The sequence below is a fragment of the Sander lucioperca genome, chromosome 16, assembly GCF_008315115.2.
Source record: "Sander lucioperca isolate FBNREF2018 chromosome 16, SLUC_FBN_1.2, whole genome shotgun sequence".
Classification (NCBI taxonomy): Eukaryota; Metazoa; Chordata; class Actinopteri; order Perciformes; family Percidae; genus Sander; species Sander lucioperca.
Window position 1 is genome coordinate 29675910 of NC_050188.1, and position 26887 is coordinate 29702796.

At 42.5% G+C, this 26887-nt stretch overlaps 1 protein-coding gene across 6 annotated transcripts in view; it reads left to right on the forward strand.

Annotated features, from left to right (window-relative positions):
• The window catches only part of LOC116055698 (protein MTSS 1), an 88287-nt gene that overhangs the window by 42501 nt on the left and 18899 nt on the right, over positions 1-26887 (forward strand). For 4 of the 6 annotated variants that reach the window (XM_031307685.2, XM_031307689.2, XM_031307688.2 and 1 more), the window contains exons 4-11: positions 13125-13209; positions 14042-14133; positions 14387-14461; positions 15308-15319; positions 21621-21778; positions 24052-24159; positions 25351-25448; positions 26546-26768. In XM_031307685.2, the coding sequence (XP_031163545.2) occupies positions 13125-13209; positions 14042-14133; positions 14387-14461; positions 15308-15319; positions 21621-21778; positions 24052-24159; positions 25351-25448; positions 26546-26768 (851 nt within the window). The remainder of the gene's footprint in view (positions 1-13124; positions 13210-14041; positions 14134-14386; positions 14462-15307; positions 15320-21620; positions 21779-24051; positions 24160-25350; positions 25449-26545; positions 26769-26887) is intronic. The other 2 variants (XM_031307686.2, XM_031307691.2) reach the window with 1 other exon arrangement.

Below are 26887 nucleotides of genomic sequence, written 5' to 3' on the forward strand. Positions count from 1 at the left end.
TAAAGGTTGTAAAGATGCCTAAGGAAACTATTTCTGTCCAAAGTATTTCATGTGAAATACAAGTTGGGGTGCGGCTTCGTCTCTCCAGCTGAGCTCACTGTGACCTTTCCCGACGTGTCGCTAATCAGCTGTAACTCGGTATTTGGTGCCTCGGCATTAAAGAGACACGGCGACACTTCTGCTGCTTGTTGACATGAGAGACGCGCTGAAGTGGTATAGTGACCTTGTGAGAGAGAGAGAGAGAGAAGGAAAGGGAGAAAGAGAGAGAGGGATGCTGTGACTGATGCAACCACCGGGCAACCCTATGCAGTTGTTTGACCATTACCTGATTGGTTACGTTTGCCTGCAGATCAGCCAATCAGCAATTCAGCAAACTGTGACATCAAAACTGAGAGTTTTTGTGGAACTTTGACTGTTTGTGCCGCTTTGCGATTGGGTCACAGTGATGGTGGTGTCACCGGGAGATGGCACAGTGTCAACCTGACAATAAGAATGCATTGTGCTGTCAAATTTAAAGCTTGAAAAAAGTGAACTTTTAAAACAGAAATACATTTTTTCCCCACCATCACTGATTGCTCTCTGCACTCTGCTCTCAAAGCCAAAAAGCGGCAAAAACTTTGTTGTATTTGTTTTAAAGTTAGATGACATTTGGACATACTTTTAACAGTGAGACACACACACGTGTAACTTATCTGTTATCTGATGTTCATGTGATCAGATAACAGAACATTAAAGGGATAGTTCAGATGTTTAGAAGTGTGGTTGTGTGAGGTGACTTCCTCAAATGTCTTTTTTTGTCCACAACTCAAAGATATTCAGTTTACTGTCACAGAGGAGAGAGGGAACTAGTAAATATTCACATTTAAGAAGCTGGAATCGGAGACTTTTTTTTTTTTTTAACTTTTTCTTGACTTAAATCCCTTCCTCTGTCCTCTATGTCTCCTTCATCTTATTCCTCGACTCTCCTCTTCCCTCATGCTCCAGTTCTCAAAAATAGCTCTCCAGTCGTAACCCCCCTGTAGCAACAAGGCAAGAAATATCATCTCTACAGGAACGGGACAGTGATTTACTGTTTGTGTGTGTGTGTGTGTGTGTGTGTGTGTGTGTGTGTGTGTGTGTGTGTGTGTGTGTGTGTGAGAGTGAATGTGTGTGCGTGCATGCATGCGTGTGTCTGTATGTTGGTGTGTGTTTGTCTGTCTGTGTGTGTGTATGTGTGTGTGTGAGAGCTAATGTGTGTGCGTGCATGTGTCTGTGTGTTGGTGTGTGTGTGTGTGTGTGTGTGTCTTCAGCTGCTCCCATTCTTTAGCCCAGTTCCACCAGTGTTTTGTGTCGAGCGGCTCCCGTGGAGATGTGACGGCTGAGTTCACATCCCACTGGGCCTGATGGAGGGAGACAGGGTTTGAATTCCTGCCTTTAAGATTCCAGGTCACGACTGTTTCACCGTAAAGCGTCAAGAGCTCCGCAGTGATGCTGTCGTCTCGGAAAAATCGGTCAGAATACTCGGTGCGGCTTTTAAATTAAGGTTACATTCCGGCTGTATCTGCTGGATTTTATCTGCTGCCCTGCTGGAAGCTTGTTACTCATGTTTCTTTAGTAGTGTGACCTGTAATGTAATCTGTAGCTTAACCTTTAACCTATTGATGCACTTTTAATAATTTCATGCTGAGAATTTAAGTAAGTAAGTAAGTAATTAAGTTTTATTCATAAAGTGCCTTTTAAAACCAGGGTTTCAAGCTGCTGTACAGTGCAACATTGACTAAAAATAGAAAGTTAAAAACAGGAGATAATATACATATAAAACAAACGTAAGCATAGTAACGATGATGATAAAAACTACAAAATAAAAGGCAAACCCAGAAGTTGAACACTCAAACAATAGAAACCACACAGGATGCACAGCACACATTACAGGACAAAGTGCTTACGAAACAGACGAGTTTTGGTAACACTTTACTTGAAGGTATCGACATAATCGTGACATGACACTGTCATAACTGTGACATGACACTGTCATGAACGTGTCACAAACGTTATAAACAAGTCATAAACGTTTATGACTTCTGTCATGAAGTGTCATTCGTTTTTTGTTCATGACAAATTGACATTGTTTGGGTCGTCTTGATTATGACAACTTGACATGAATCAAAGTGACATTACCAGAAGTTGTCTCGGTCATGACAACTTGACATTACATTTCTAAGTTGACATTGAATTTGTTTGGGATGTCTTTGTAAAGACAACTTGACATTAACCAGGATGACATTACCAGAAGATGTATTTGTCATGACAACTTGACATTAAACAGGATGACATTATGTCAAGTTGTCATGACAAATACATCCTCTGGTAATGTCATCCTGGTTAATGTCAAGTTGTCATTACAACGACATCCCAAACAAATTCAACGTCAACTTGTCATGACCAAGACAACTTCTGGTAATGTCACTTTGATTAATATCAAGTTGTCATAATCAAGACAACCCAAAAAATGTCAACTTGTCATGACAAAAACCGAATGACGCTTAATGACAGAAGTCATAAACGTTTATGACTTGTTTATAACGTTTATGACACGTTCATGACAGTCATGTCATAGTTATGACAGTGTCATGTCACGATTATGTCGATACCTTCAAGTAAAGTGTTACTTGAGTTTTTAACAGCTTCTTAAAACCATCTTGAGTCTGACAAAGTTATAAGAGTGCAGTGCTAATGCTACGTAGTAATGCTACGTAGTACACTGTTAAATTGATGGAGTAGCCTACTCTTTCAGAGAGTGTTCAGACTGAGCTCCGAGTGGATCACAAAGGCACCGCAATTAGGTAACGGGTCATAAACGGGTCCGTTTATCTTTCAAAAATGTATGCATGGCAAAATGTATGATATCCTGTGAAATTAGGAGACCGCCAGGTGGTGAAGTGACGCCAAGCGGCAGTTGCTAGTTTTTTATGCCGTTACACAGCTTCGCGACGCAGGCTACAGACCTTCTTTACAGCTCGGTCGTATCAGCGGCAGTTAGTAGATGTGTTTATCCGAAATAGGTGACTTTGAGCCGGGTACAGAGCACCGCGAGCTGACGCTCTCTCGCCGGAGATTACGGTTAAATGTATATCACAAAATATGAGCATTTTGCCGTGACGGAAGTAAAGATTAGGCACCAAAACGACTAGTTAAGTTTAGGAAGAAGATTGTGGTTTGGATTAAAACACTCCCAAGGGACACACATTTCCTTGGTGAAACGCTTTAAACGTTATTACGGTGCATAACTCACTGGAACAAAGCTGAGCAACGTGTTGTTGCTGGTGACAAAACCACTGATTAAATATATGTACATCGAAGCGCTACTGTCGTTAAAGACCCGCTGATCGCTGTCCGATTCTCTGATATGAATGCCCGCATTGCGTTGTGAGATATGGGCTTCGAATGCGCCCCCTCCGGATCATATCGTAATGTTCTGTCTTACAGCATACTGTAATATTTCACCGGTAATAAGACCGAAATAATATTATTAAAATAAAGAAATGCATACTACGATAATATCTAAATAAATGTTGATAGATGTAGCGTTATAGTTTTACAAATATCAATAAACATCAAAGCAATCCAGCTTCCCTGGCCGAAATAGACCGAAAATAATAACATTAAAAGAAATACATATAAACCATGATAAGATCTCGTGAATAATGTTGATTAAAACAGCGGTTATTGGGCTAAAAATACCAATAATAAAACTGATAACAAATTTCGAGTTAAGGGGCCGTGTTTTTTCTTTCGTCTACATCCGACGGTGAGGGATTAACGTGAATGTCTATCTGACGGACCCCCACGTCGAAAAACAACGCAAAAGGTACACTTCTTTCGTTGGAACTTAACGCCAGGGGCTCTTGACCATGGGTCAGACATTTGACGAGTAGGGAGTGAGACTGTGTTGGTAGATCACAGTCAGGACTTCAGGACTTCCTCTGAGCGTTTGAACGGGTTGAGTTTTGGTCTCCCGTGCAGATGAGCGGCTGTGGAGCCTCGAGGCCGTCGAGTCTGCAGCTGCAGCTGAGACAGAGGCACTGCTCTGTCCCACTCAATTGGGTCAATTGGGTCTCAGTGCCAGTCATCACACACACACACACACACACACACACACATACACACACACACACACACACACACACACACACACACACACACACACACACACAGGCTCAGCGTGAGTCCACAGTCGGGTCAATCAACTGAATTGACCAGGAACTAATCGACTGACTGAGCCAACAGGAAAAGAAAGTCTGACAACACCAGGATGGGAACTAAAGAAACAACAACCTTGTAATGTCCCTTTTCTATTTTTACATGCAAAATATTTCAAGAGTTTATTAGCGTGTCCAGATTCCTAAGTAAATGCATTTGTATTTTTTTTTACAAATATGTTTTTAATTGGAATGAAAACCAAACCTTGCAAAACTTCTTTTTAAACTGACTGAACTGATTTATTAAAGGTGCAGTAGGTAATACTTATAAAACTAACTTTCTGTCATATTTGCTGAAACTGACCCTATGTTCCAGTAGAACTACATGAAGCAAAAAAAAAAAAAAGGGGGGGGGGGTGTCTAACTGCGTGTCAATCACTGCTCATGCACACGCATTCATTCTCCCTTGTGGGGGGAGGGGCTTAGGAGACCGTTTTGGGCTTTAGCAGAAAGGGGGGAGGGACTGAGAAGTTGTTGATGTTCAAATTTTTTGGCTAAGTCCTGGATCTTCACAATCCTACCTACGGAACCTTGAAGTTGAACAAACGTGTATAAACTTTTCTAGTGCTGCGCTTTATGTTTTGATTGTTTGGTTGTTGTGTTCATTTAACTGTGAAACACATTGTAGCTGCTTTATTAAAAAGTGATACACAAGGTTATTGATAAAGTTTTACTCAAGTAGGCTCATTACCCTAGGATTATGGGTTCAGAGCTACAGTAGTCTGACAACGAGCCCAGCGAGTAGTCACTATGTCTTCTAGCTTCTAGCACTGTCTAATACACAGGCATTTGGCTCTTTAGGTTGGTTTTTTTTTGGCTCTTGTTTTTTGTTTTGTCAGCGACCATACTGACACCAAATAAAACCAATTGTGATTCAAACCAATCACGACAAATGGTCGTTTGCCGTTTGAGACGCTTCTCTCTTCTCCTCGAGCCACTTTTAAGGCCCGGACACACACAGCCGATAATCGGCCGTCGGACAGCCTGGCGAGGTCGGTGACTCGAGTCTGTTCGGTGTGTTCCGTGCCGTCGTCCGTCCGAGGGGCCGTCGGCCTCCATTTTGGCCAATTTGACATGTATAATCGGCGGGGCGGGCACTACCGGCAGGAGGACTCAAATGACCCATCTGATTGGTAGAGTGCCAACCCGGAAACGGGGAGCGGGATGAGCGTGACTAGAGTCTCTCAAAATCTGACGAAAATCTTTTAAACTGACCTTTGTCGATCTGAAATGAAGACAGATTCAGCAACTGCACGGCCTATTTCTCGCTTAAAATGTTTTCAGAAACACGTTTCGGTGAACGATTTTAGTACAATATGAGATCGTATTCTGAACCAAGCCGCCATGACAGTCTGTCTTTGAATTTCCGGAGAAACCAGACCCACGTGACGGGTTCGTCCAATCAGCTGCCGGTTTTCATTTTTGGGCGACGATACAGATTAGCGCCGCCTGCTGTTATGGAGATGTATTACGTCTCGTCTCTTCGGTGTGTTCTGAGGCATGTTTTTGACCAACTCGGGGAGACTGATCAGTCCAACTGCCTTTTCTGCCGACGGTCGGCCGTCTGGTTGGTGTGTAAGCAGCTTTAGCGATTTAGACAGAAAACTGCGGCTTCATGTGTTTAAGTTCAAGGTATCTTTATTATCCCAGAAGGGCAATTTGTTGTACAGCCAGCAGTAGGCTATATAGACAGCAAGCACACTAAAAAATACACCATTTTACTAGAGCTACGTTTTAAGAAAGTCATTCACAATGCTAATGGCAGCAGGAATAAATGATTATTTGAATCTATTCGTTCTGCATCGCGAAAGAATGTATCTGCGCCCTGATGGTAGCAACATATATTCGCACTCCAGGGGACGGCTCGGATCGGCCAAGATGGTTCTCGGCTTTCTTTAGGGTTCCAGCGATTTTGCTGCACACCTTGACAATGCCCTGCAGGCGGTTTTTCTGTTTGTCAGAAAGTGACCCATGGCAGCAGATAAAAGAGAAGGTAAGAACAGATTTGATAAAACAGGTATAAAACACGTGGTAACATTTTACTTGAAGGTATCTACATAAGAGTGACATGACACAGTGTCATATCACTCTTATGTAGATACCTTCAAGTAAAGTGTAATCAAACGTTTTCATAAAAGTGGTGTCGACATTAAAACTGCGTCGCTTTAGATAATAGTGCATACTGATGTGCTTTTTTCATGAGGCTCAAAGCACAGTTCGTGTTAGTGAAAGACTTGTCCAGGCAGCTTCTTGGCTGAGGGAGGAATCCCATCATGGTGAATCACATTACCTTTACACTTCACTCAGCAGATTTTGTTAAAATGATCATCTTCCCTTTGTTCTCAGCTCAGTTTAAAGCTCAAGTATCAGGGCTGGGACCCGACGTGGAGTCAGCACGAACACAGAAGCAGTCCTAACACTGGTAGCGTGTTATAGTCTTTAAACATGATTTGATTTCATGAAGTGAAAGTAGCTGGACGTGTTCTTAAAAAGCCAGGGTTTGCCCCCAGTGTATTGCAAGCCTGGTGGTCTCTGTTAAGTCTCTGTGAAATGTTTTTAAATGTATTTTTAAGACGTTTGAAACTACAGTTACAGTGGGATGGCTTGGTTGTAAGGTAGATATATAATTTTCAAATCTCCAGTTAGCTTTTAGGACTGACTTATTGTAAATAGATAGATAGATCTTTATTGTCATTGTATGCGATACAACGAAATTCTGTTGGAGCAATCCTCTCCAAATAGCAGCATAGAGTAAAAAAATAAAGATAACACATTCTCAATAAATAGATAAAATAGATAAAAATTGTAGGGCCCTATGTAATCTGTGTTGTATCACAGAGTCTATTGGGCTTTGCGTTAACGCTACCGTCTGTGACTGGCCCCAGCCGGGCCCTCGTCGGAAAAAAGAAAAACACTTTCCACCGGGCTAAACAACTTTTCTGGGGGAAAATACTAAAAGCCTTAGATTTTTTTTAACGGCAACTCCTAATTATGAATTCTTGAAAGTAAGAAAAAAAAAGTGTTCCACACTCTGGCTTCATATGCATTTCTCTTTGTTCCAATGAGCTTTCCGCCCCTCAGGCCTTCTCCAAATCAACAAACAAGTCGACTTCCAGTGGTCAGCAACTCACAACAGCCCTTAGTGTGCGTTACTTTTCTTTATTACTAATTATGAATTCTAACACTCGGTATTATTGGCACTGCAGAACGGTTCACACTCTTTCTAACAGTAAAACAGGGTTGTGAAAGGTGGAGAAAACTGGGCTTCCAGCTTCTGTGGAGACCTGCCTGGGCAACACCCGCGCCAAACTGTTTGAATCATGCAGGTCTGGGAAGCTCATTTTCCTTTTGAGAGCAGCAGTAACGCGATGAAAGCATAGACACCAATTAATGTTTTCCTCCGTGGGTGCTCACGGGCGCACGCCCTTTAAAAAAAAAAAGTAGTCAAAAAAAGTTTGCATTTCAGAACCTTAGGAAATGGACAGCGGCCGACACGAACACACACGCCTATTGACTCAATGATGTAGACGTACAGTAGTCTTTCAACTCAGGACAATGCCACTTCTCACAAATACAGATAGGATTGGAGATGAGAAGTTTAACGGACACATAACGGCGATCAGCTTCGTGGGAAATTAAGAATCAATGCCACCTGTCTAGTAGCCTAGGCACACTATGACAGACGCTCCACTTAGCACCAACTGCAATGTTTAATTTTAAGTGAATGTAGCCTACTGGCAGTCTGGCACTGGGTGCTGGGTATTTTCCGAGCCGTGCCTATGGATGAAAGTGCAGATTTTCCCTGCACTGTGTCCGCCTTGGGTCTTTTGATGATGTCTTGCAACTGAAGATAAGATACACTCTAACAAAATAAATCTGTAAAAAAACAGAAACTGTTCTGGCAGTACTACCCGTACTTTTCCCCCTTAATTAAAAAACGGAAATTTTGTGTAGCTACAGTTAAAATACAGAACATTTTCTGTTAGGCCCAGGGGCGGACTGGGACAAAAATTAGGCCCTGGCAATTCTGTCCCTTAACGGCCAAATTTCAGGAAGGTGACATCATTTGCTTTGCAATTGCAAAAACCAGGCTCACGTGAGACTATGGCCCCAGCAGCATGAGGCGCGCTTACAGGCTTTCATAATTAAATAATACTCACACTGGAGCAATTCATAAAACCTTCAAATAAACTATCATGGCACCATCTTAGAATATAATGGAAATGCTTGCATATTTAAAACATATTAGTACATACTTAAACAACAAAAACACCGGAGTATGAAGACATAACAGACCAGACACAAGCTTTTATTTTAAAAAGTAGAAGCCAGACATCACCAGACGGTTTGGCTCTAGGCTGCAGCTGTACAGTCTTGCATATTTTAATAATTTTTTTTAAATTGTTGCAGAAACCATGCCAAGGTGCAGCTTCAGAGCATGTTTTGACTCCGTTTGGGTGTCTGTTTTTCAACTTTACCATATTTCTATAGAGAAATCTTCTTCAGAGAGCAGTTTCTCATGAACCATTTGTTCAGTTTGGCTGTATCCAATACATTGACGGCCACTGTAAAAGAACGCGGACCGCGTTAACATGCAGGACTTTCAACCTGGAAAGCGGAGTTCGCTACTAAAGTAGCCTGGTCCTACCAGACTCTGGTACATTTCATTTGTACAGAGAGTGTGGCCACTCTCCATTGACAAGTGTTACCTTCCTTGAAGGCGGGTACTCTGTTGAAGTTTAAAACTATTGGATCTGCCCAGAGCCACTCTGGTAGCCTTGCACCGCTCTCCTACGTACTGTCTGGTAGGACCAGGCTAATAAGAGGGGAGACAACAACAACTATCGGCTTAGCATCGCTAGCGTTCGCCTTAGCCAACTCATTCACCACTAACGGACTAACTGGATATTCGGCAGCGTTGCCACAACAGACCGCATCACGCATTACGCATAACTCAAACTAGCGCACGTCACAACCTCAACGTCATCGTTCTCAGCCACTCCCTCTGTTCGCTGATTGGACCACCAAATATTTGGCCGGAGAAAACCCAAGAATATACCGCAAACCCAGACGGAGTACTGAAGGAAAATGAAAATTGAGCGGAAGTACGTAGGAGGGCAGAGCCAGGCTAAAACTAAATGCGTGTTCCTGTTTTAATCCAAACCACGATCTTTTTCCTAATCTTAACTTTCATTGCGGCAAAAGGTTCATATTTTGTGGACTAAATTTTAACCGTAATGTCCGTCAAAACGACCGGCGGGTCGCGGTGCTCTGTACCCGGCTCAAAGTCACCTATTTTAAGGTAACTGAACCACCAACTACCGCTGATACAACGGAGGTCTGTAGCCGGCGTCACGGAGCTCTGTAGCGGCTTAAACAACTAGCAACTGCCGCTCGGCGTCATGGAGCTCGTAGCCAGCCGGTGTCACGTGACCAGCCGGAGGTCTCCTAATTTCGAAGGATATCATACGTTTTGATGTGCATACATTTCCGTACGATATCATATGGACCCGTTCATGAGAATGCGTTCAATGAGAAAAGCTTCTCACCATTAGCGACATAAACGTGATGTCGTTTATGTATATATATATATATATATATATATATATATATATATATATATATATATATATATATATAACTTCTACTCTGTGTTTACAAGCTCCTGGTTTACAGTAGTACTCATACTCAAGTTACAGTTTTCATAATTTATTATATTTTTTGTATGGTATCAGCTTTTTTTGTCTCATTTTATTTACCTTGTATAATCCTTTTCTATTTTAGGCAGTGTGGTTTTCTTTGCTGTTGACTCAAAGAGCCTGCCCAAGAGTTCCTATGTGCCTGGACTGTTTGGTGTTTGCACAAATGGCAAATAAAAAATATTGCATCTTGAATCTTGAAACACAACCATTCTGAATAATATCAGCCTTTGAAGAGCACACTGGAGCTCTGCGGTGCGTAGGCGAGATGGTCGTTTTGGTCTGCAGTGTATTTCACGTTGCACTGCTGGCTGATGGGAATTTAGCCTGGAACGATACAGAGATATGACACCTTGTGTTCTCAAAGGAGCGCAGCGGAGAGGAGCAGACGAGGTGAGAAGAGAGGATACAACACCTCGTCTGAAGGTGAGAAGAGAAGTGGAAGAGAGGAGGAAAAGGATAAAGAGGGTCGACAGAAATGGTGGGGAGGAGGAGAGGATGATGTGAAGACAGAGAGGGATGATAGAGAGAGATGGTGTGAAGGAGGAGTAGAGGAAAATGGGGGAGGAGGAGTTGTTTGGAGTGAGAAGAGATTACGCTCAGATGTTCAACTGGAAAACAGGTTGAAGGCCCAAAATGTCCTTCTAAGAAACCTGAAGGAATCCATAAACATTTCTTGTGGATTCTACAATCGAAAAAGCCTCCATATGAGGGCGTAAAAGCGTGGGAAAAAAACGACAACAATGTCAAAAGATGAAGAATTTCGGAAAAAGTGACAAAAACTTGGGAAAAAAACGACTCAAAAAAGCAGACAAAAAAATGTGTCAACCTCCCCGAAAAAGACGAAAAAAACTCAGAAAGAAGCAACAATAACTTAAAAAAAAAGATTTCACTGTCCAAAACATAAAAAAAATAAAGTTAAAATGTCAAAAAAAAGTCAAAAAACGTTAAAACCACCAAATGCGTATTTTTTCACCGTCAAAAAAGTCAAAAAAATTAAGTAAAACTGTCAAAAAGCGTAAAAAATGTCAAAAAAATGTCAAATAAATGTCAAAAAAAATGTCAAAAATGTTAAAACCGCCAAATGCGTAATTTTTTATTTTTTTTAAAACCCGTCAAAAGCACTAAGCACCGACTTCATTCTTGATTGGCCAACTACACATTAAAATTAATTAATTTGTTCACCGACGGGGGCATGAGAACGATAATGTCATTTATAATATGATATATTATATGATATATTTTACTTTCCGTACGTAACGTTTGACTTGCCATCGGTCTTTTCTTGCTGTGAGGAAGGGTTGCTGTTAGTTTCTGCACCCTTTTTAAGGCTTCAGGGAGAGATTGGGTGAGAGGAAGATGTGTAAGAGAGAGAGAGAGAGAGAGAGAGAGAGAGAGAGAGAGAGAGGAAGAAGAGGACGTGGAGAGAGGGAAGAGAGGAGAAAAAGAGAGAAAGAGGTGTCAGTGGTGCAATGCAGTGCTCACTACCCCACCCTAGACACACACACACTCACTTGTATACTATACTTATAAGGACCCATGTTTTAGATCTATGTAAGGACCCTTCATTGACGTAGTACACTCCCTCACCCACAAAGTAAAAAAGAGTGGCTGAGTATATATAATATGTATAAATATAATATTTTGATCGAATAAGACGTACTGACAGAGATAGAGCAAAAATGAATCAATTAGTTGTCAACCTATAAATGGAAAGTCGTCGGTTTGATCCCTGGCCCCTGCACTCTACATGTGTCTCCCCAACAGCATCTCTTCTGACTCCATGCATGTTTTTAAATTATGAATACCAACTTCTGCCTTCTAACAGGCGATTTAGAGTCCCTTCCTTTAGATACAACAGGCTCAAGAACTCTTTTATACTGTACATCAGTCTATCCTGTTGCTAAACCAAAATCACTGCGCTGCCAATTAAGATCTGGATCCGAGGATGTCATGAAACATGTTTCTTTGTCATGGCTGTTGATACGTCTTCATCTTTGTACTATACAGTATGTGTAATTGTTGTCTAGCTCTGGGTGTATTTTTCTTCTTATTTCCTCTTTTGAGCGGTGCTGCTCGGGAACGCAAAACTAATTTCGATGTGAACTGACAATAAAGTTGTATCCTATCGTACCTGATTCTTGCTGTTCTGAGTTGGTACCTTAACGGTTGAACGCACTCATTGGAAGTCGCTTTGGATAAAAGCGCCGGCTAAATGTAACGTAATGTCGAAGTGTCTTTAAGCCCCAAATTGCTCCCGATGCTGCACCATCGGTGTGCGTGAATGTTTATCTGATGAGCAGCTGGCACCTTGTATGGCTTCCTCGGCCTCAGTGTATGAATGTGTGTGTGTGTGAACGCGGTGAATAGTGCCTGTAGTGTGTGAAGTGGTTTCAGTAGTCGCTGAAAAGCGCTATATAAATGCAATCCATTGAGTGTATTTTGTGTTTAATCCAGCTGATTTACGGATCATTTAAACTGACAAGTAGCTGACAGAGAGTAAGAGACACATTGAACCCTTTTGCTGCTGCAGCCTTGACATTAATGTGATTCTGGTGGAAGTGAATGAATGAATCTTAATCTTCAGATCGAGTTGACCCAGGGGCTTATTCATAAATAGGTGTATAAATGGCAGTGCAGTCACGTAATGAAATGCATCTCTAGGCGCGTCTACCCATTAAAGCTGGGCGATATGGAGAATATCAAATATCACTATATTTTTGACCAAATACATCGATGTTGATATTGTGATATTGCAGGGTTGACTATTGGTGCTTTCACAAAATATTAACACAATGAGAGTTTTGATAAATAATCACCAATAATATGGATACAATGACTAAGTGGGTAAAGCCAAACAATAAAACAGCTAGTAAGTATGTTAAATTCAGGAAATTAGAACGCTTTACTGTAATGCAGCCTTTAAAACTAGGAAAAGACGTTCTAGTTAGGTCTAGGCTTCATCTGTAGTGTTTACTGTTTGTTCATTAGTTTTTCAGCCCAGTGAGTGAGTTTGCTTTATGGATTTCAGAGGGAAGAATGCAAACTAAAACGTATTTTTAGTCGTGGAATTTGTCTCCACTTCAGTTTAAAATGTGTTTTAATCTGACTCTTCAAAGAGCTTCCAGTAATCTGCAGCCACATTTTGACAAATGGGACTGACAGATTGTCTCTCTCCTGTTTTCAGGAGGGACCAGGGACATCGGTTCAGCCCTCACCAGGATGTGCATGAGGCACCGCAGCATCGAGGCCAAACTCCGCCAGTTCTCCATGTGAGTAAATCTGTCTGTGTGTGTGTGTGTGTGTGTAGATCTGCGTGTGTAGATCTGCGTGTGTGTGTGTGTGTGGTGTGTGTGTGTGTAGATCTGCATGTGTAGTTCTGCGTGTGTGCGTGCGTGCGTGTGTGTGTATGTGTGTGTGCTTGTAGATCTGCGTGTGTAGATCTGTGTTTGTGTGTGTGTGTGTAGATCTGCGTGTGTAGATCTGTGTGTGTGTGTGTGTGTGTGTGTGTGTGTGCGTGCGTGCATGCGTGCGTGCGCGTGCGCGTGCGCGTGTGCGTGTTGAACAGGTGTAGCATCTCCTCCCAGCTCTCCATGGCAACCTGCTGCTCCTCTTCCTCCTGCTTCAGCTTCCCATCCACCATCCCACTCTCGCCTTGTTCAGTCTTTGATTCCATTTAACCACATTATTAGATTCAGATTCGCTAAAACTTTATGAATCCCCAAGGGGCAACGCACGTACGTAGGTACGCGGAGACACAGACCCTACGCAGGACACACGTCGCGGCGACACACGTCGGCCGTAGCTCTGTAGCGTTGCATTTCCCCTCTTCTCATTTCCCGGTTCTCCTTCTCAACAAACAACATGAAATCAAGGAGAGGGTTAACTTCTCCTGCTACAGATTTCCCACCGTGCTCAGAATGAACAGTCACTCGCTCCGAAGCTAATCACCGTCACTCTGTCACTCGGACCCCAACCCTTACTCTCATCCTAAACCAAGTGTTAACCCGAACATTTATGTTGTGGGGACTTTGTTTTTGCTCTGACGGTGTATGTGTGTGTGTGTGTGTGTGTGTGTGTGTGTGTGTGTGTGTGTGTTGGCAGGGTGTTTCTGGACTGTCTGATCAACCCTCTACAGGAGCAGATGGAGGAGTGGAAGAGAGTAGCCAACACTCTGGACAAAGACCACGCCAAAGGTACACAAACGCAGAAACACACACGAGTAAAGAGAGACGCCATCGGCATGCAGTTAATGTCTGTCATAATGTATGTCTGTGTGGTGTTCATGGACCTCTCTGTTTTCATATGTATGTGTGCATATCTCACATTTCTAACCTAAAATATGTCCATACAGTTTCACACTGCGTGTTCATCTATCTGTTTGTTTGTCTGTTTGTCTGTTTGTGTGTGTGTGTGTGTGTGTGTGTGTGTGTGTGTGTGTCTCTGCAGAGTACAAGAAGGCCCGTCAGGAGATCAAGAAGAGATCCTCAGACACTTTGAAGCTGCAGAAGAAAGCAAAGAAAGGTTTGCAACTCTCTTCCCAGTTTGGTCACTTGTGAGCAGACCCAAACGAAATCTCCAGTTTATTTTCTCTTTTAGCGTTGATCCAGGATGAAAAGCTGTGTAATTTGGACGACTGTTTTTCTGCTTTGGGGATGTTTTGGGGATTTCTTTTATTTGTGGAAAATCGGTGGGAAATTCTGCTTCAGCAGATTCTGCATAGCCCTGCTTATGAGATGCCTAAACATCACGCTGACATTTGTAATAACGAGTTGGAAAGCTTAATTTACTTTTTACCTTTAATTGACTTAGGTATTTCCATTTCCAGCTACTTTATACTTCCACTTCACTACAATTATCTATATTTCAGATTCAGAATATTAAGACAATCTGTAAATCGACTAATATCATCAGATTTGATCAGATAAGACCTACCTTTTTTAGACTTTAGAACTTTTTAGAATCACTAAGCCTTTTGCAATTATGTAAACACATAATGGAATCTGAAAACTGCCGCCCTGATTAAAGAAACAATGCAAATGATATCAGCTGGTATTCTGTCTATAATGTAGTGGAATGGAAATTAATAAGTGACCCAAACTTTTGACCGGTAGTGTATATATATATATTATTCTGCATAATGAGTACTATTTTTTTATGCTGATTCATTTGTACTTTTACTTAAATATGGTTTTGAATGCAGGCGTTTAACTTTTTGGTGGTATTACTACTTTTACCTAAAACATCTGAAATTTTTTTTCCAGAGAAAGAGATTTAAAAGTTAATATGTTTATGTTTTATTTTCCTTTTCCAACTGTTCAAATCTGCCTACTTCCCTTCCCGTGTCCCATCATGCTCTGCTCTGTCCAGCTGATGTTTTTGGTAAGTCGCTTTCTTAATTTGTGCACGATCTGCTGTCACATCTTTCTTGCTTTTTTTCAAAAATCATATCCATCCCACTTTGGTCTGCTGGAAAATGTCCCCGCGTTGTTTAGATATGTGTGTGTGACTCACATAACCAGAGCCTGAACACAGCAGAGAGCAGAGTCAGGCTAAACAAGAAAGAAGACGATTTCAAAGAAAACGATTTGTCATGTGATGTGACCACAATAAAACACAGCGGGGTCACTGACACACTACACAACTATCTGGAATAACATTATGAATGACTAATAATATTATCTTCATCACAGATACATCAGTATTGTTTTACTGTTCCAGCTCTACTCGCTGCCTCTCGAACTACCGAAAATCTTTTCAACTGACCATTGTCGATCTAAAATGAAGACCGATTCAGCAACTGCATAGCTTATTTCTCGCATGAAATGTTTTCAGAAACACATTTCAATTCAATTCAATTTTATTTATAGTATCAAATCATAACAAGAGTTATGTCGAGACACTTTACAGATAGAGTAGGTCTAGACCACACTCTATAGTTTACAAAGCCCCAACAATTCTAGTAATTCCCCCAAGAGCAAGCATTTAGTGGGACAGTGGTGGGGAAAAACTCCCTTTTAGGGAGAAACCTCGGACTCCGGGGAGTAAACTCCCCAGAGCTAGGTTAGTAACAAGCATTTCTGGGACAAGGATGCACACAAATGGAAACAAATGGAAAGAGAGAGGAGAGGGCAGCTCAGTGTGTCAAAGGAAAGAAGGAAGTCTCGGTGAACCATTTTTGAAAAATAAGAGAAAGTTTTCAAACGAGCCGACATGTTGGTCTGTTTTGAAATCCGGGTGCGGACAGCCCCACGTGAAGCGTTCGTCCAATCAGTTGCAGCCATCGCGGTTGTACAAGGGTGTAGCCTGTTTTCTTTGCTTTTCATTGGTCAGTGAAGAGAAACTGATAACTGCTAGTGGCAAGCCCACCAAGCGTCCAATGCTGGGAAGGGGGGCGATCCCTGCCGTCAAACAACGCCACTGTGGATGCGTACCATTAGCCTTGTTGCTCAAATAAAAATGATAACATTTTCTGTTGATCCAGTAACTGACTAATCGATTAATTAGCCAATCATTTAAGCTTTAGAATAACAGCATAACATCTCATGGGTCAAGAAATATGTTGTAGAATAGCTTAGCCCAGAGATCTTCAGCAGTGGGTGCGTGACCCCTAGGGTGTCCTCAGAGTTACTGCAGGGGGGGGCCGCCAAATTATGGTTTGATATTTATTTTTTCAAAAATTTTAATATGTCTGAAAATATATATTAACATGAATCCAACATATTATTAGCAAAGATGAATCGGTCTATTAGTACAAAAAAAAACATTTACACAACATTGATGATACTCTTACTAAGTAAGGTATGCCATTATGGTAGCCAGCCACACATACAAGTAAGTTTAAGGATTTAATGTGCCTTCCACATGTATGTTTGACATTAAAACACGTCTAGATCAGGGGTGGCGAACCTGTGGCTCTTGAGCCGTATGCGGCTCTTTGCCTGCTCCTGTGAGGCTCTTACTGTGTGGCTGGGGGCTGTGTCATTGGTTGATTGTTGTTTTTAACTTTTCTGAAACATACAGTATTTCAGATAAGTAAAAAAAAAAGACACATTTGAATGCATCTGCCAATACATTTGCCAATTATTTTAAAATGGAAAATAATGCAGCAGAGTTTTGAGGACAGATTCTGCAACCTGAGGAAAAACAGCGGCCACAGATCACCTTCCTCGTTAACCCTTTCACTGCTGAATCCGACTGTTTGAAAGCCCCTTTAGTGACAGATGAGTGAGAGAGTTGCTTCGAGTGGCCACAACCGAGTTCAAGCAAGACCTGAAAAGGACTGTGGATAACAAAGACTGTCAGGTTTCCCACTGAGTCAATCTAAGTGAGAAAAAAAAAATATGAAAACTGCTATGTATTATGACTGTCATTAGATCTGGAAGACACTGTTGCTGTTGTAGTGTGGACGTGCATGTGTTGTGTGGCTTTTTGCTATGGTGCGTTTTTTTTTGTGGCTCTTTATACCTAACTGGTTGGCCACCCCTGGTCTAGATAATAAACTTCCTCCATCCATTTGGCTCATGTTAATATGGAACTACATTTGTATAAAATATATGCGGTGGGGGGGTCCCTGCTCTGCGTCTCGTTCAGCTAAGGGGTACCTTAGCCTACCATGCTGTCTACAGTTATGTTGGTAGGAAAGCATAGCATAACATACAGTAGGACAGTAGGGATGGGGGAAAAAAACGATTATCGAATGTATCGGGGGGGGGGGGTTTGCGACGATTCTTTTCCCTAGAACCAATATTTTTTATTTATTTATTTTTCTTACCAATGATTCACATAAATATTTTCTGCTTATACGGTACCGCTGACATCATATCCGTTTTCTGACCAAAAGCAGAAAATGCAGAAAAGACATCGTCTACTTATTTACAAATGAAATAAATGTCAGACATGTGATGTGCCAGCCCAGTCTCATGGCAGTTTGTGAAATTGTTATGTAATTTAATCTATTGATTCGTGAACAGGACACGATTATGTCGTTTTTTTCGTGTGGTGATTACGAATTTTAATTTTATGTATTTAAATGGGAAGCATGTTTCGTAATCACAGCACGACAACGGTAGGGAGTAGTATGAAAAGCAGAAAATCCGCGTAGGGAGGCCGGTCGGGGTGGTGGATGGGTCAAACAATACAGGACTTTAACCCAGGAGACCGGGGATCGCGTCCGGCGTGTTGCAGTTCCTTTCAGCGTTATTCTCTTCCTAACCACAACCGTCCCGTTGTTGTCTGTGTGTCCTGCGTGTGACGGTACCTTTCCCAGTTCTTCTTTTCCTAACCACAACCGTCCCGTTGTGGGGTTTCATGTCCCCGTTTTTGCGTGCCAGAGACCATGGATCGTGTCCCTGCGCCCTGGGATCGCGTACCCATGTGGTAGTCCGTCCTTGTTGTCGCCGGCGTGTGCCGTTTAATTTCCCCATTGTGACCACGTGTGACGGTCTGTCCTGTTGTTGTCGCCGGCATGTTTTCGTTGAATTTCCCCGTTGTGGCATTTAATTTCCTCGTTGTTGTGTCCCCCACAGCAGCCCAGTGTCATGGCAGTTCGTGAAATGGTAACGTTCGAAAATTGTGACCTGTACACGAAATAAATGAGAAAATCGTGACCTGTACACAAACTAATAAATCAAAATAACGTGACTATTTACGAACTGGCGTGAGACCGGGTTGGATGTGCATATTGTTTAAAAACAATTAGTTTTTATAAATATCTCATGATATATTGTCTCTAGAAGTGAACCACAAGTAAAAACCAAAACATGTCCTCTGATTTTAGAACAAATAGTTCCAGTCTGATTCATCGAGCTAAAACGAGCCTTATTATGAGTGGAAACAAGAGCTTGTTGTTCCTGCCGACAAAGGAATGAATCAAGCCTTTAAGACAAAATAAACAGGACCCGGGATTGACCCCAGAGGAACCTCAGATGTGGTTGAGCTGCTTCGGCCGTCGTCGGGCGTTTCCAGCCTGTTTTTATTACTGCACGAGAGGAACTGCCTCTGCAGTGGAATTAATGTTATGGGGGAAGAAGAGATTCAAAGAGGGAAAACGGGAGGAAGAACTTGTGCTGGAATGAAATGAATGTAATGAGAGAGGGAGGGAGTTCAAAAGAAGGAAAAATTAAGGGAAACGAATGCAATGGGAAAGAGTTCCCTTTGCATCACTCTCAATGTGATGGCTTTCTGAAGTGATTTCTTAAAAAATAATGTAAACAAGAAACTTTGTCTGTAATTGTAGTCATGGATTAGAGAAATCTGATGTCCCGAGCTAAACATCTCCCAGTGAACGTCGATGTCTTTTGGCCTTGTGCTGTAACTGGGTACATGTAACTGGGTTTGTAATCAGCTTTTTTTACACGTACACACCTGCACGACAAAGACTTAAGATGGAAAAGTGAAGCTTCTCAAAGTATAATTTTGTAGCGGACAGAAAGAGGAGGAAGAAGAAGCCAAATGAACGAGATTTAGAGTTGGACACTGACAAGAAGAGGGAGATGGAGAGATAGAGGAAAAGAGAGACACCCAAACAGAATGTGAGACGGATCTTGTCTCTGGATCGTGTTGCTTGAAATTCTGTGGGAACCTAGAAATTACATTCCCTGTCCGTCAAAGAATCTCTCAGCCGTCTCTCTCCTCTCTGTGTCCCTGAAGCGTCTGCCTGGAAAAGTTCAGCTCTCTCCCATCTATCAGGCCGACCACAGAGCCCGGCCTCGGATCTCACTGGAGGAATGAAGAACTTTAATTACATGTTTATGTCGGTTCCGAAGAACAGACGATGGGATTACCAAAAGGATCGTCTTGAAGAGGAAAAAGACTTCCCCAGAACTCTGTTAAGGACAACAAAAAAGACCCACTTTTTGTGGTATTTCTTGACAATTTGTACAAAAATATAGACAGAAACCGACTTTTCTTCCCCACTTCTGAGTCCATTGAGGTCCAGTGGAGAAAGGATTAGTTAAAACATTAGATCAGGGTTAAAAACACAACAGAATCCTCTTACTAACCATCTCTCCAACTTAAACTGAGTATTTTGTAATCAGATAGTTAATGACCCGACTAATAATGTGTGGTGTGTGTTAGCTGGATGCCAGCGGTTGTTTGTTTCCAGGCGGGACAGCTTGACGGATTGCTGGTGTTGGAGAGAAAACTTTTTATTCTTTAACGTAGGTTGAAGGTTTTTGGGAGGCTCTAACTATTGTTTTGAAGCAGTCAGTCTCAGAACAGGCTGTTCCCTCTGGAACTGAAGTGAATATACGATTTCACAGCTAATAGTCTGAAGCCTGAAGCTCTTTACTTCTCTTTTGGCGCATACCCACTGCTAGTATCAGCTCTGCTCAGCTCGACTCGACTTGGCGCCCTGTCCTCCTTGTTCCATTGCAGATTGAGTACCGCCTCATGCGTGAGGCGAGCGTGGCTGGTCGTCATAGCGACGCCGCAGGAAACTGCCGTGACCTAACGTGACACACACAGAACGTCGAAGGTGTGTTGTTATTGACTCTCAGCATGCAGCTGTTGCCACAGCCAGAAGACAAATTTAGTTTCGAAAGAAGCTGGAGGCAACAAAAAAAAACCCAAAAAACCCGCCGCTGGCTAAACTATTTAAAAATGGCGGGTTTGTTCAGGACACCCCCGTCTGTCGCTAGCGATGATGACGCAGTGATTAGTGACGATTCTCTCCGACCAATCAGTAGTCTGCAGGTTTTCACGTCACCTTTTTGGTATCGCCTCAGCTCGCTTGGAACCTCGACGGAGGTGATACTAAAAAAAAGTACCTGTTAGCAGGTACCAGGGACTTTTTTTCGTAATGGAAAACCACAAAAGGCGAGTAGAGTCGAGGCGAGTCGAGCAGGTACCATGTAATGGAAAAACGCCATTTGTGTCTGGACTTTTAATACCTGGACGATGGTGTGCTGCATTGCATTATTACATTTCTTTAATATCACACATAAAGTCTGTTTGCTCACCTTACGGTCAAGTCTTTGTCAATGAAGAAGATATGAAATAACTGACATTTAATCTATTAGTGGCAATTTCAGTATTTTAAATGAGCACTTTGTGCTTTCACTTGCTTTTGAGAACTTTTTTTGCTTCTTTTTGTATTATTTTCCAATTCTTTTTGTGTCTTAGCACTTTTTATAGTCCTCTTTTATGCAACTCGACCGTTTTGTTCTCTTTTTATGCTTCCTTTTTCTCTGTGGTTCTCTGACTGACAGTGAATTAATTAGCACCATAAATGTGTTTTATAATTGAATAATTCTCATTTTCCAAGCTAAAATGGCCAAATATTCTCTGGTTTTAGCTTTTTCGAATGTGAGGATTTCCTTCTTTTTGTTGTTGTCATACATCTCAGTGAACTGAATATCTTTGGGATTTGGTCGGACAAAACAAGGAATTTGATTTTGCCTTCGGCTCTGGGAAATTGTGAATAACATTTTTAACTTAGAATTTTCTCAGTTATTTGAGAACATAATCTTGTAAGTAAATGGATGATGAAAATAAGTGTTAGCTGCAGCAACGTCTGAGCGCTTCTTTCACTTTTATGTGAAACTTTCATCTGTTTGTGACAGCTTTCCGTTTATCCAGTATGATTACTTAGATTGTATGAAATTATTGTGTGTGTTGTGTGTGTTGTGTGTGTTGTGTGTGTGTGTGTGTGTGTGTGTGTGTGTGTGTGTGTGTGTAGGCCGCGGGGACCTCCAGCCTCAGCTGGACAGCGCCATGCAGGACGTCAGTGATAAATACCTGCTGCTGGAGGAGACGGAGAAGCAGGCGGTGCGGAAGGCGCTGGTGGAGGAGAGGAGTCGCTTCTGCTGCTTTGTCTCCATGCTGAAGCCTGTCGTGGTCAGTCACACATCCACACATCCAGACCACACTGGTTACTAAAAAATTAAAAAAAATAAAACAGCAGCTGTGTGAAATGGACTGACTGTTAAGAGTAAAGCGTGATTCATCCTTCTGCGTTAAATCTACGCCGTGGCTACGTACGTAGGTGCGTGGAGGCGAGAGGTGCTTCTCATGTCGCTTAAATTGCCTCCTTGACTCCTCCACTTGCCTCCCTCCACGGGAGAGACGTGAGGAAGTCATCGAAGGAGAGAGGAAACAAGCAAATGTGTTTTAGAGAGATGAGACGTCCTTTCCTCTGAAGCGTTCACATGAATACGTCAGCTGTTTGGGCGGAGTTAGCAACTCCTTCAGCTGCACGGCTTCCGGGAAGGCTGCTCTCGTGTATCCTCGGCTATAGCAGCTCGATGCTCGCGCCTCGGGGCAAAAATAAGAGCTTTGAGACGGCCTTCACCGAGGAGGGACAGAACAACTTCCAGTTCAGCTGAGGACCGAGAAGTCGAGAAGATATCAAATAAGTGACATGAGATGCAGCTAAAGACCCTACGCTGTAGCCTGAGGTGTTTGGTGTTTTAAGCCCCCAATGTCGTCTTCCAGGCAGCGCTGCCTGGAAGGCAATAGGATTAGGCAATGGTTAGGGTTAGGGTTAGATGCCTTGAAGTCGACGGTCGCAGCGCTGCCTTGAAGTCGACGTTGGGGGCTTAAAACACCATCGAGCGTAGCCTGACGTGCACCTCTCGAAAAATGTAACTACTCGTTGCGCAATGCACGTCGCTAGGCCGTGGCTTGGTAGCTGAATTTCCCCTCTTCTCATTTCCTGGTTCTCCTTCTCCATGAACAACATGAAATCAAGGAGAGGGTTAACTTTTCCTGCTACAGATTTCCCACCGTGGTCAGAAAGCACAGAGGAGACACTTTGTTTTTCTCACTATGACTCTAGAGTCGCTACTCGCTCCGAAGACAATTGCCGGCACTCTCTCACTCGCTCAACCACACACTCCCCACGCACACACACATGCCGGCCCTGTTATTCTCTTAAAGAGATCAGCGCACACACCAACGCACAAGTATAAACTTCAGGCCACTTACAGTACGTAGGCTACGGCGAAAGCTCTGCGTGGAGCCTCCGCAGAAGCATAAATCCAGCTTAACGCTCCGACAACAATTTTTATTTTTCGACCCCTCGACTCTGCAGCCTGCAGAGTATTAATAAAAATAAACAGCTGTCAGGTCGAAACTCTTTGAACACTGAATACACAACTTCAAACTTTAACTTCTGTGCTGTAACCATGAACTGTAAACATAATGGACGTAGCATCTGATATGTCATCCCCATTAGTTTGTGGACTACCATTTTGAAGTCTTGAGTTTGGCACTGTGGCCCTCGCCATCTTGGTTTTTTGAAGCCGACTGTGATGATTTTTATTAGGAGATGGAGCTGTGGAGGATGATGCGGCCAAGCCAGTGTTGTTGTTATGGTTGTAATAGCGCTGCGCTAAGCTAAATGCTAAAGAGGGAAAGTTGCCAATTTTCAACCTTTCTGAAGCGAGTCATCCAGCAGTGAGTTACTGCCGCCATTCATCTGCATGTACGGCAGAACAGAAAATCAGCAAACTTTTCCTTAAGTTACCAGCTAGCGCTAGCAGTAGGTAGATAGCGCTAGCAGTAGGTAGATAGCGCTAGCAGTAGGTAGCTAGCTAGCTTGGTTGGCAAAATGCTGAACAGGACACTTTTAGGTGACCAAATGTACCAATTAACTTTGATGAAGTGAAAACACACAGTGAGAGGGTCAAAGTTTAAGATAAAAACACGGACAACACCCAAAAATAAGGTCTATTTTAATGTCCACAGTGTCATGGTTAGCATTGCTAAGCCTCTGTTCTGATTTATAGACCACGCCTTAAAGCATGGGACCATAATTTACAAAATGAACATCATGCCGTGTTGAAGACGACTTGAAACTAGCGATTGAGACCATAAACTCATTATGAAAATGTTTATTGAGGTAATAAATCAAGTGAGAAGTATGTTCATTTTCTCATAGACTTCTATAGAGTTCTTTTTGGAGCCAGTGGAGTCACCCACTGCTGGAAATTAGATAGACTGCAGCTTTAAGACACTTCCACATTGGCTTCACTTTACAGACCCGGAAGCTTTGTCCATTATTTTTACAGTCTATAGCTGTAACTCATCATGCACTGGAGCTACTGTAGCACTGTAGCAAAGTAGTTTTGTTGTAGACTTGTGTGCATGTCGTTGTTTGTGTGTGTCAGGAGGAAGAGATGTCCATGCTGGGAGAGATCACTCACCTCCAGACTCTGACAGACGACTTAAAGACTCTGACAATGGATCCACACAAGCTGCCGGCCTCCAGCGAGCAGGTACAGCTGTCTGAACCCAACAGATCTCCTGACCTGTACCCGTCTGTCTGCTGATCCAGGATACAGACAGCTAGGCCTGTATCATACATTAATCAATTATTACATAATTGTCTAATCGCATATTTTTTTTTTTTTACGTAATCACCGTTTCTTTGTTTAACCACAATTAATTGCTAACATTAGCTAAGGTCCAGTGGTGTAGTCTACGTGATACGCAGGTATACGCAGTATACCCACTAAGAAAGCTCCTGGATTTCCATATACCCACTTAAAATGCTCAATGACATGCAACGACATACTTTCCATTATATTTATGATATATTTTGAAATGTCATCTGTGTTTTTTTATCTTTGCATAGGCTAAATAAAGGTATTTCCACAGTAAATTGGTTCATAAAGGTGTATCAGAATGCAGGAAATTAAGTCTTTGATGCTCCAAATTTCCCTGGTGGAGGGCACCCAGACCCCCCAATATGATATATAACCCCCCCCCAAATGTCCCATTCTGGCCCATATACAGTACAGTATACCCAGTGCAATGCATTAGACTACACCACTGGGTATGACTGTTGATGGTCCTTGTTGATTTTGTTTAGATATGCCAAATTGTAATTATATAAGTGATTATTGGTCGGACCGTTGAGCTTTGCTATGCTAACAGCAGCTTTCACTTGTTGCCAAAGCAACTCCAAACAAACATCCCGGTCTGTAGCTGACTCAAGCCAGAGAAATTGAACATTCTCGTGTTTCCGGCCCGAAATCTGCCCGACAAACTCGCTGACTGAATAACCATTTTTTTTGCCCACCATCACCAACCCCCATGTTTTTTTTTCAAAGGACTGTTCAGTATATTACTGTTCTATTGTCAATTTTATGTTCATTTAAGAAAAAAATTATGTTTTATGATAATAATGAGGCGTGGTTCACTTCATAGGCTGTGTTATTACATCATCTGTGTCACATAACAGTGATATAACCAAAAGATGTAGCCTGGAATTGATTCAAAACTTTAATTTGTTTGAAAAAGTAATAAATAAATATTTTTTAAATTTGACTGAAAGAGACAATTATATTGTTAATTGCAATGATTACCGAGACAATTAATTGTACAGTGTGGAATTGTTACAGCTCTACAGACAGCTGCCCAAAGCTTTCCTGACGCCTTGTCTCTCTCTCTCTGTCTCTCTGTAGGTCATCGTAGACCTGAAGGGCTCTGAGTGCACCTGGTCCTACCAAACTCCGCCCTCGTCACCGAGCACCACCGTATCCAGGAAATCAAGCATGTGCAGGTTGGTTACCATGGCCACAGAAACAGCCCATTATCTCAACAAACCACCCCAACAGGCTGAAACATGTAATGGTATACCCTGCCTGTACTCTGCTGCCCCCCTCTGGTCCTGAGGTGGAACTGCGGCTTCTAATGGAACATTAATGGATCACGTCAGCCTCATTTCTGATTGGTTTAATACATTACGATCCCTCCTCTCCTGTGGGGGAGGGTTAGTGGTTCATTTTTAATTAAGAAAGTACATTTTTATTTGTTTGACAGGTTTTGTTGTGTTTTTTTTTTTTTTTATTTTATTTAGGATTTTCTTTTCTTAACTTGCTTTTACATTTTTGTGATTGTGTTTCTTCTTTGAAATGGTCCAATAAAGGGACTTCTCCTCTCTTGTTTCCTCTCCTCTCTTCTCTTGTTTCCTCTCTTCTTTTCTCATTTCCTCTCCACTCTTCTTGTTTCCTCTCCTCTCTTCTCTTGTTTCCTCTCCTCTCTTCTCATTTCCTCTCCTCTCTTCTTGTTTCCTCTCCTCTCTTCTTGTTTCCTCTCCTCTCTTCTCATTTCATCTCCTCTCTTCTCTTGTCTCCTCTCCTCTCTTCTCTTTTTTCCTCTCCTCTCTTCTCATTTCATCTCCTCTCTTCCTGTTTCCTCTCCTCTCTTCTTGTTTCCTCTCCTCTCTTCTGATTTCCTCTCTTCTCTTGTCTCCTCTCTTCTCATTTCCTCTCTTCTTGATTCCTCTCCTCTCTTCTTGTTTCCTCTCCTCTCTTCTTGTTTCCTTTCCTCTCCTCTCTTCTCATTTCCTCTCCTCTCTTCTTTTTTCCTCTCTTCTCTTGTCTCCTCTCCTCTCTTCTCTTGTCTCCTCTCCTCTCTTTTTGTTTCCTCTCCTCTCTTCTCATTTCCTCTCCTCTCTTCTCTTGTTTCCTCTCCTCTCCTCTCTTGTTCCCTCTCCTCTCTTTTCTTGTTTCCTCTCCTCTCTTGTTTCCTCTCCTCTCTTCTCTTGTTTCCTCTCCTCTCTTCTCATTTCCTCTCCTCTCCTCTCTTGTTTCCTCTCCTCTCTTCTCTTGTTTCCTCTCCTCTCTTCCCTTCTTTCCTCTCCTCTCTGTCCTACAGCAGCCTGAACAGTGTGAACAGCAGCGACTCTCGCTCCAGCGGCTCACACTGCCACTCCCCCACCTCCCATTTCCGTTACCGAGCCTCCTCCTCCTCTTCCTCGGTGCTCCCCCAGCAGACGCCGGCTCGCCTCTCCTCCATCTCCTCCCACGACTCTGGCTTCATCTCCCAGGACGCCTTCCAGTCCAAATCCCCCTCGCCCATGCCGCCGGAGAGCTCACAGGTAAGGAATGTGGCAAAATTAAATATATATAAAACTAAGTTATAGGCTGACGGAGACAAACAGACACACACACTCCGTCCTCTCCATTATATTCTGCTCCACTCTTCTTTCCACCAGTG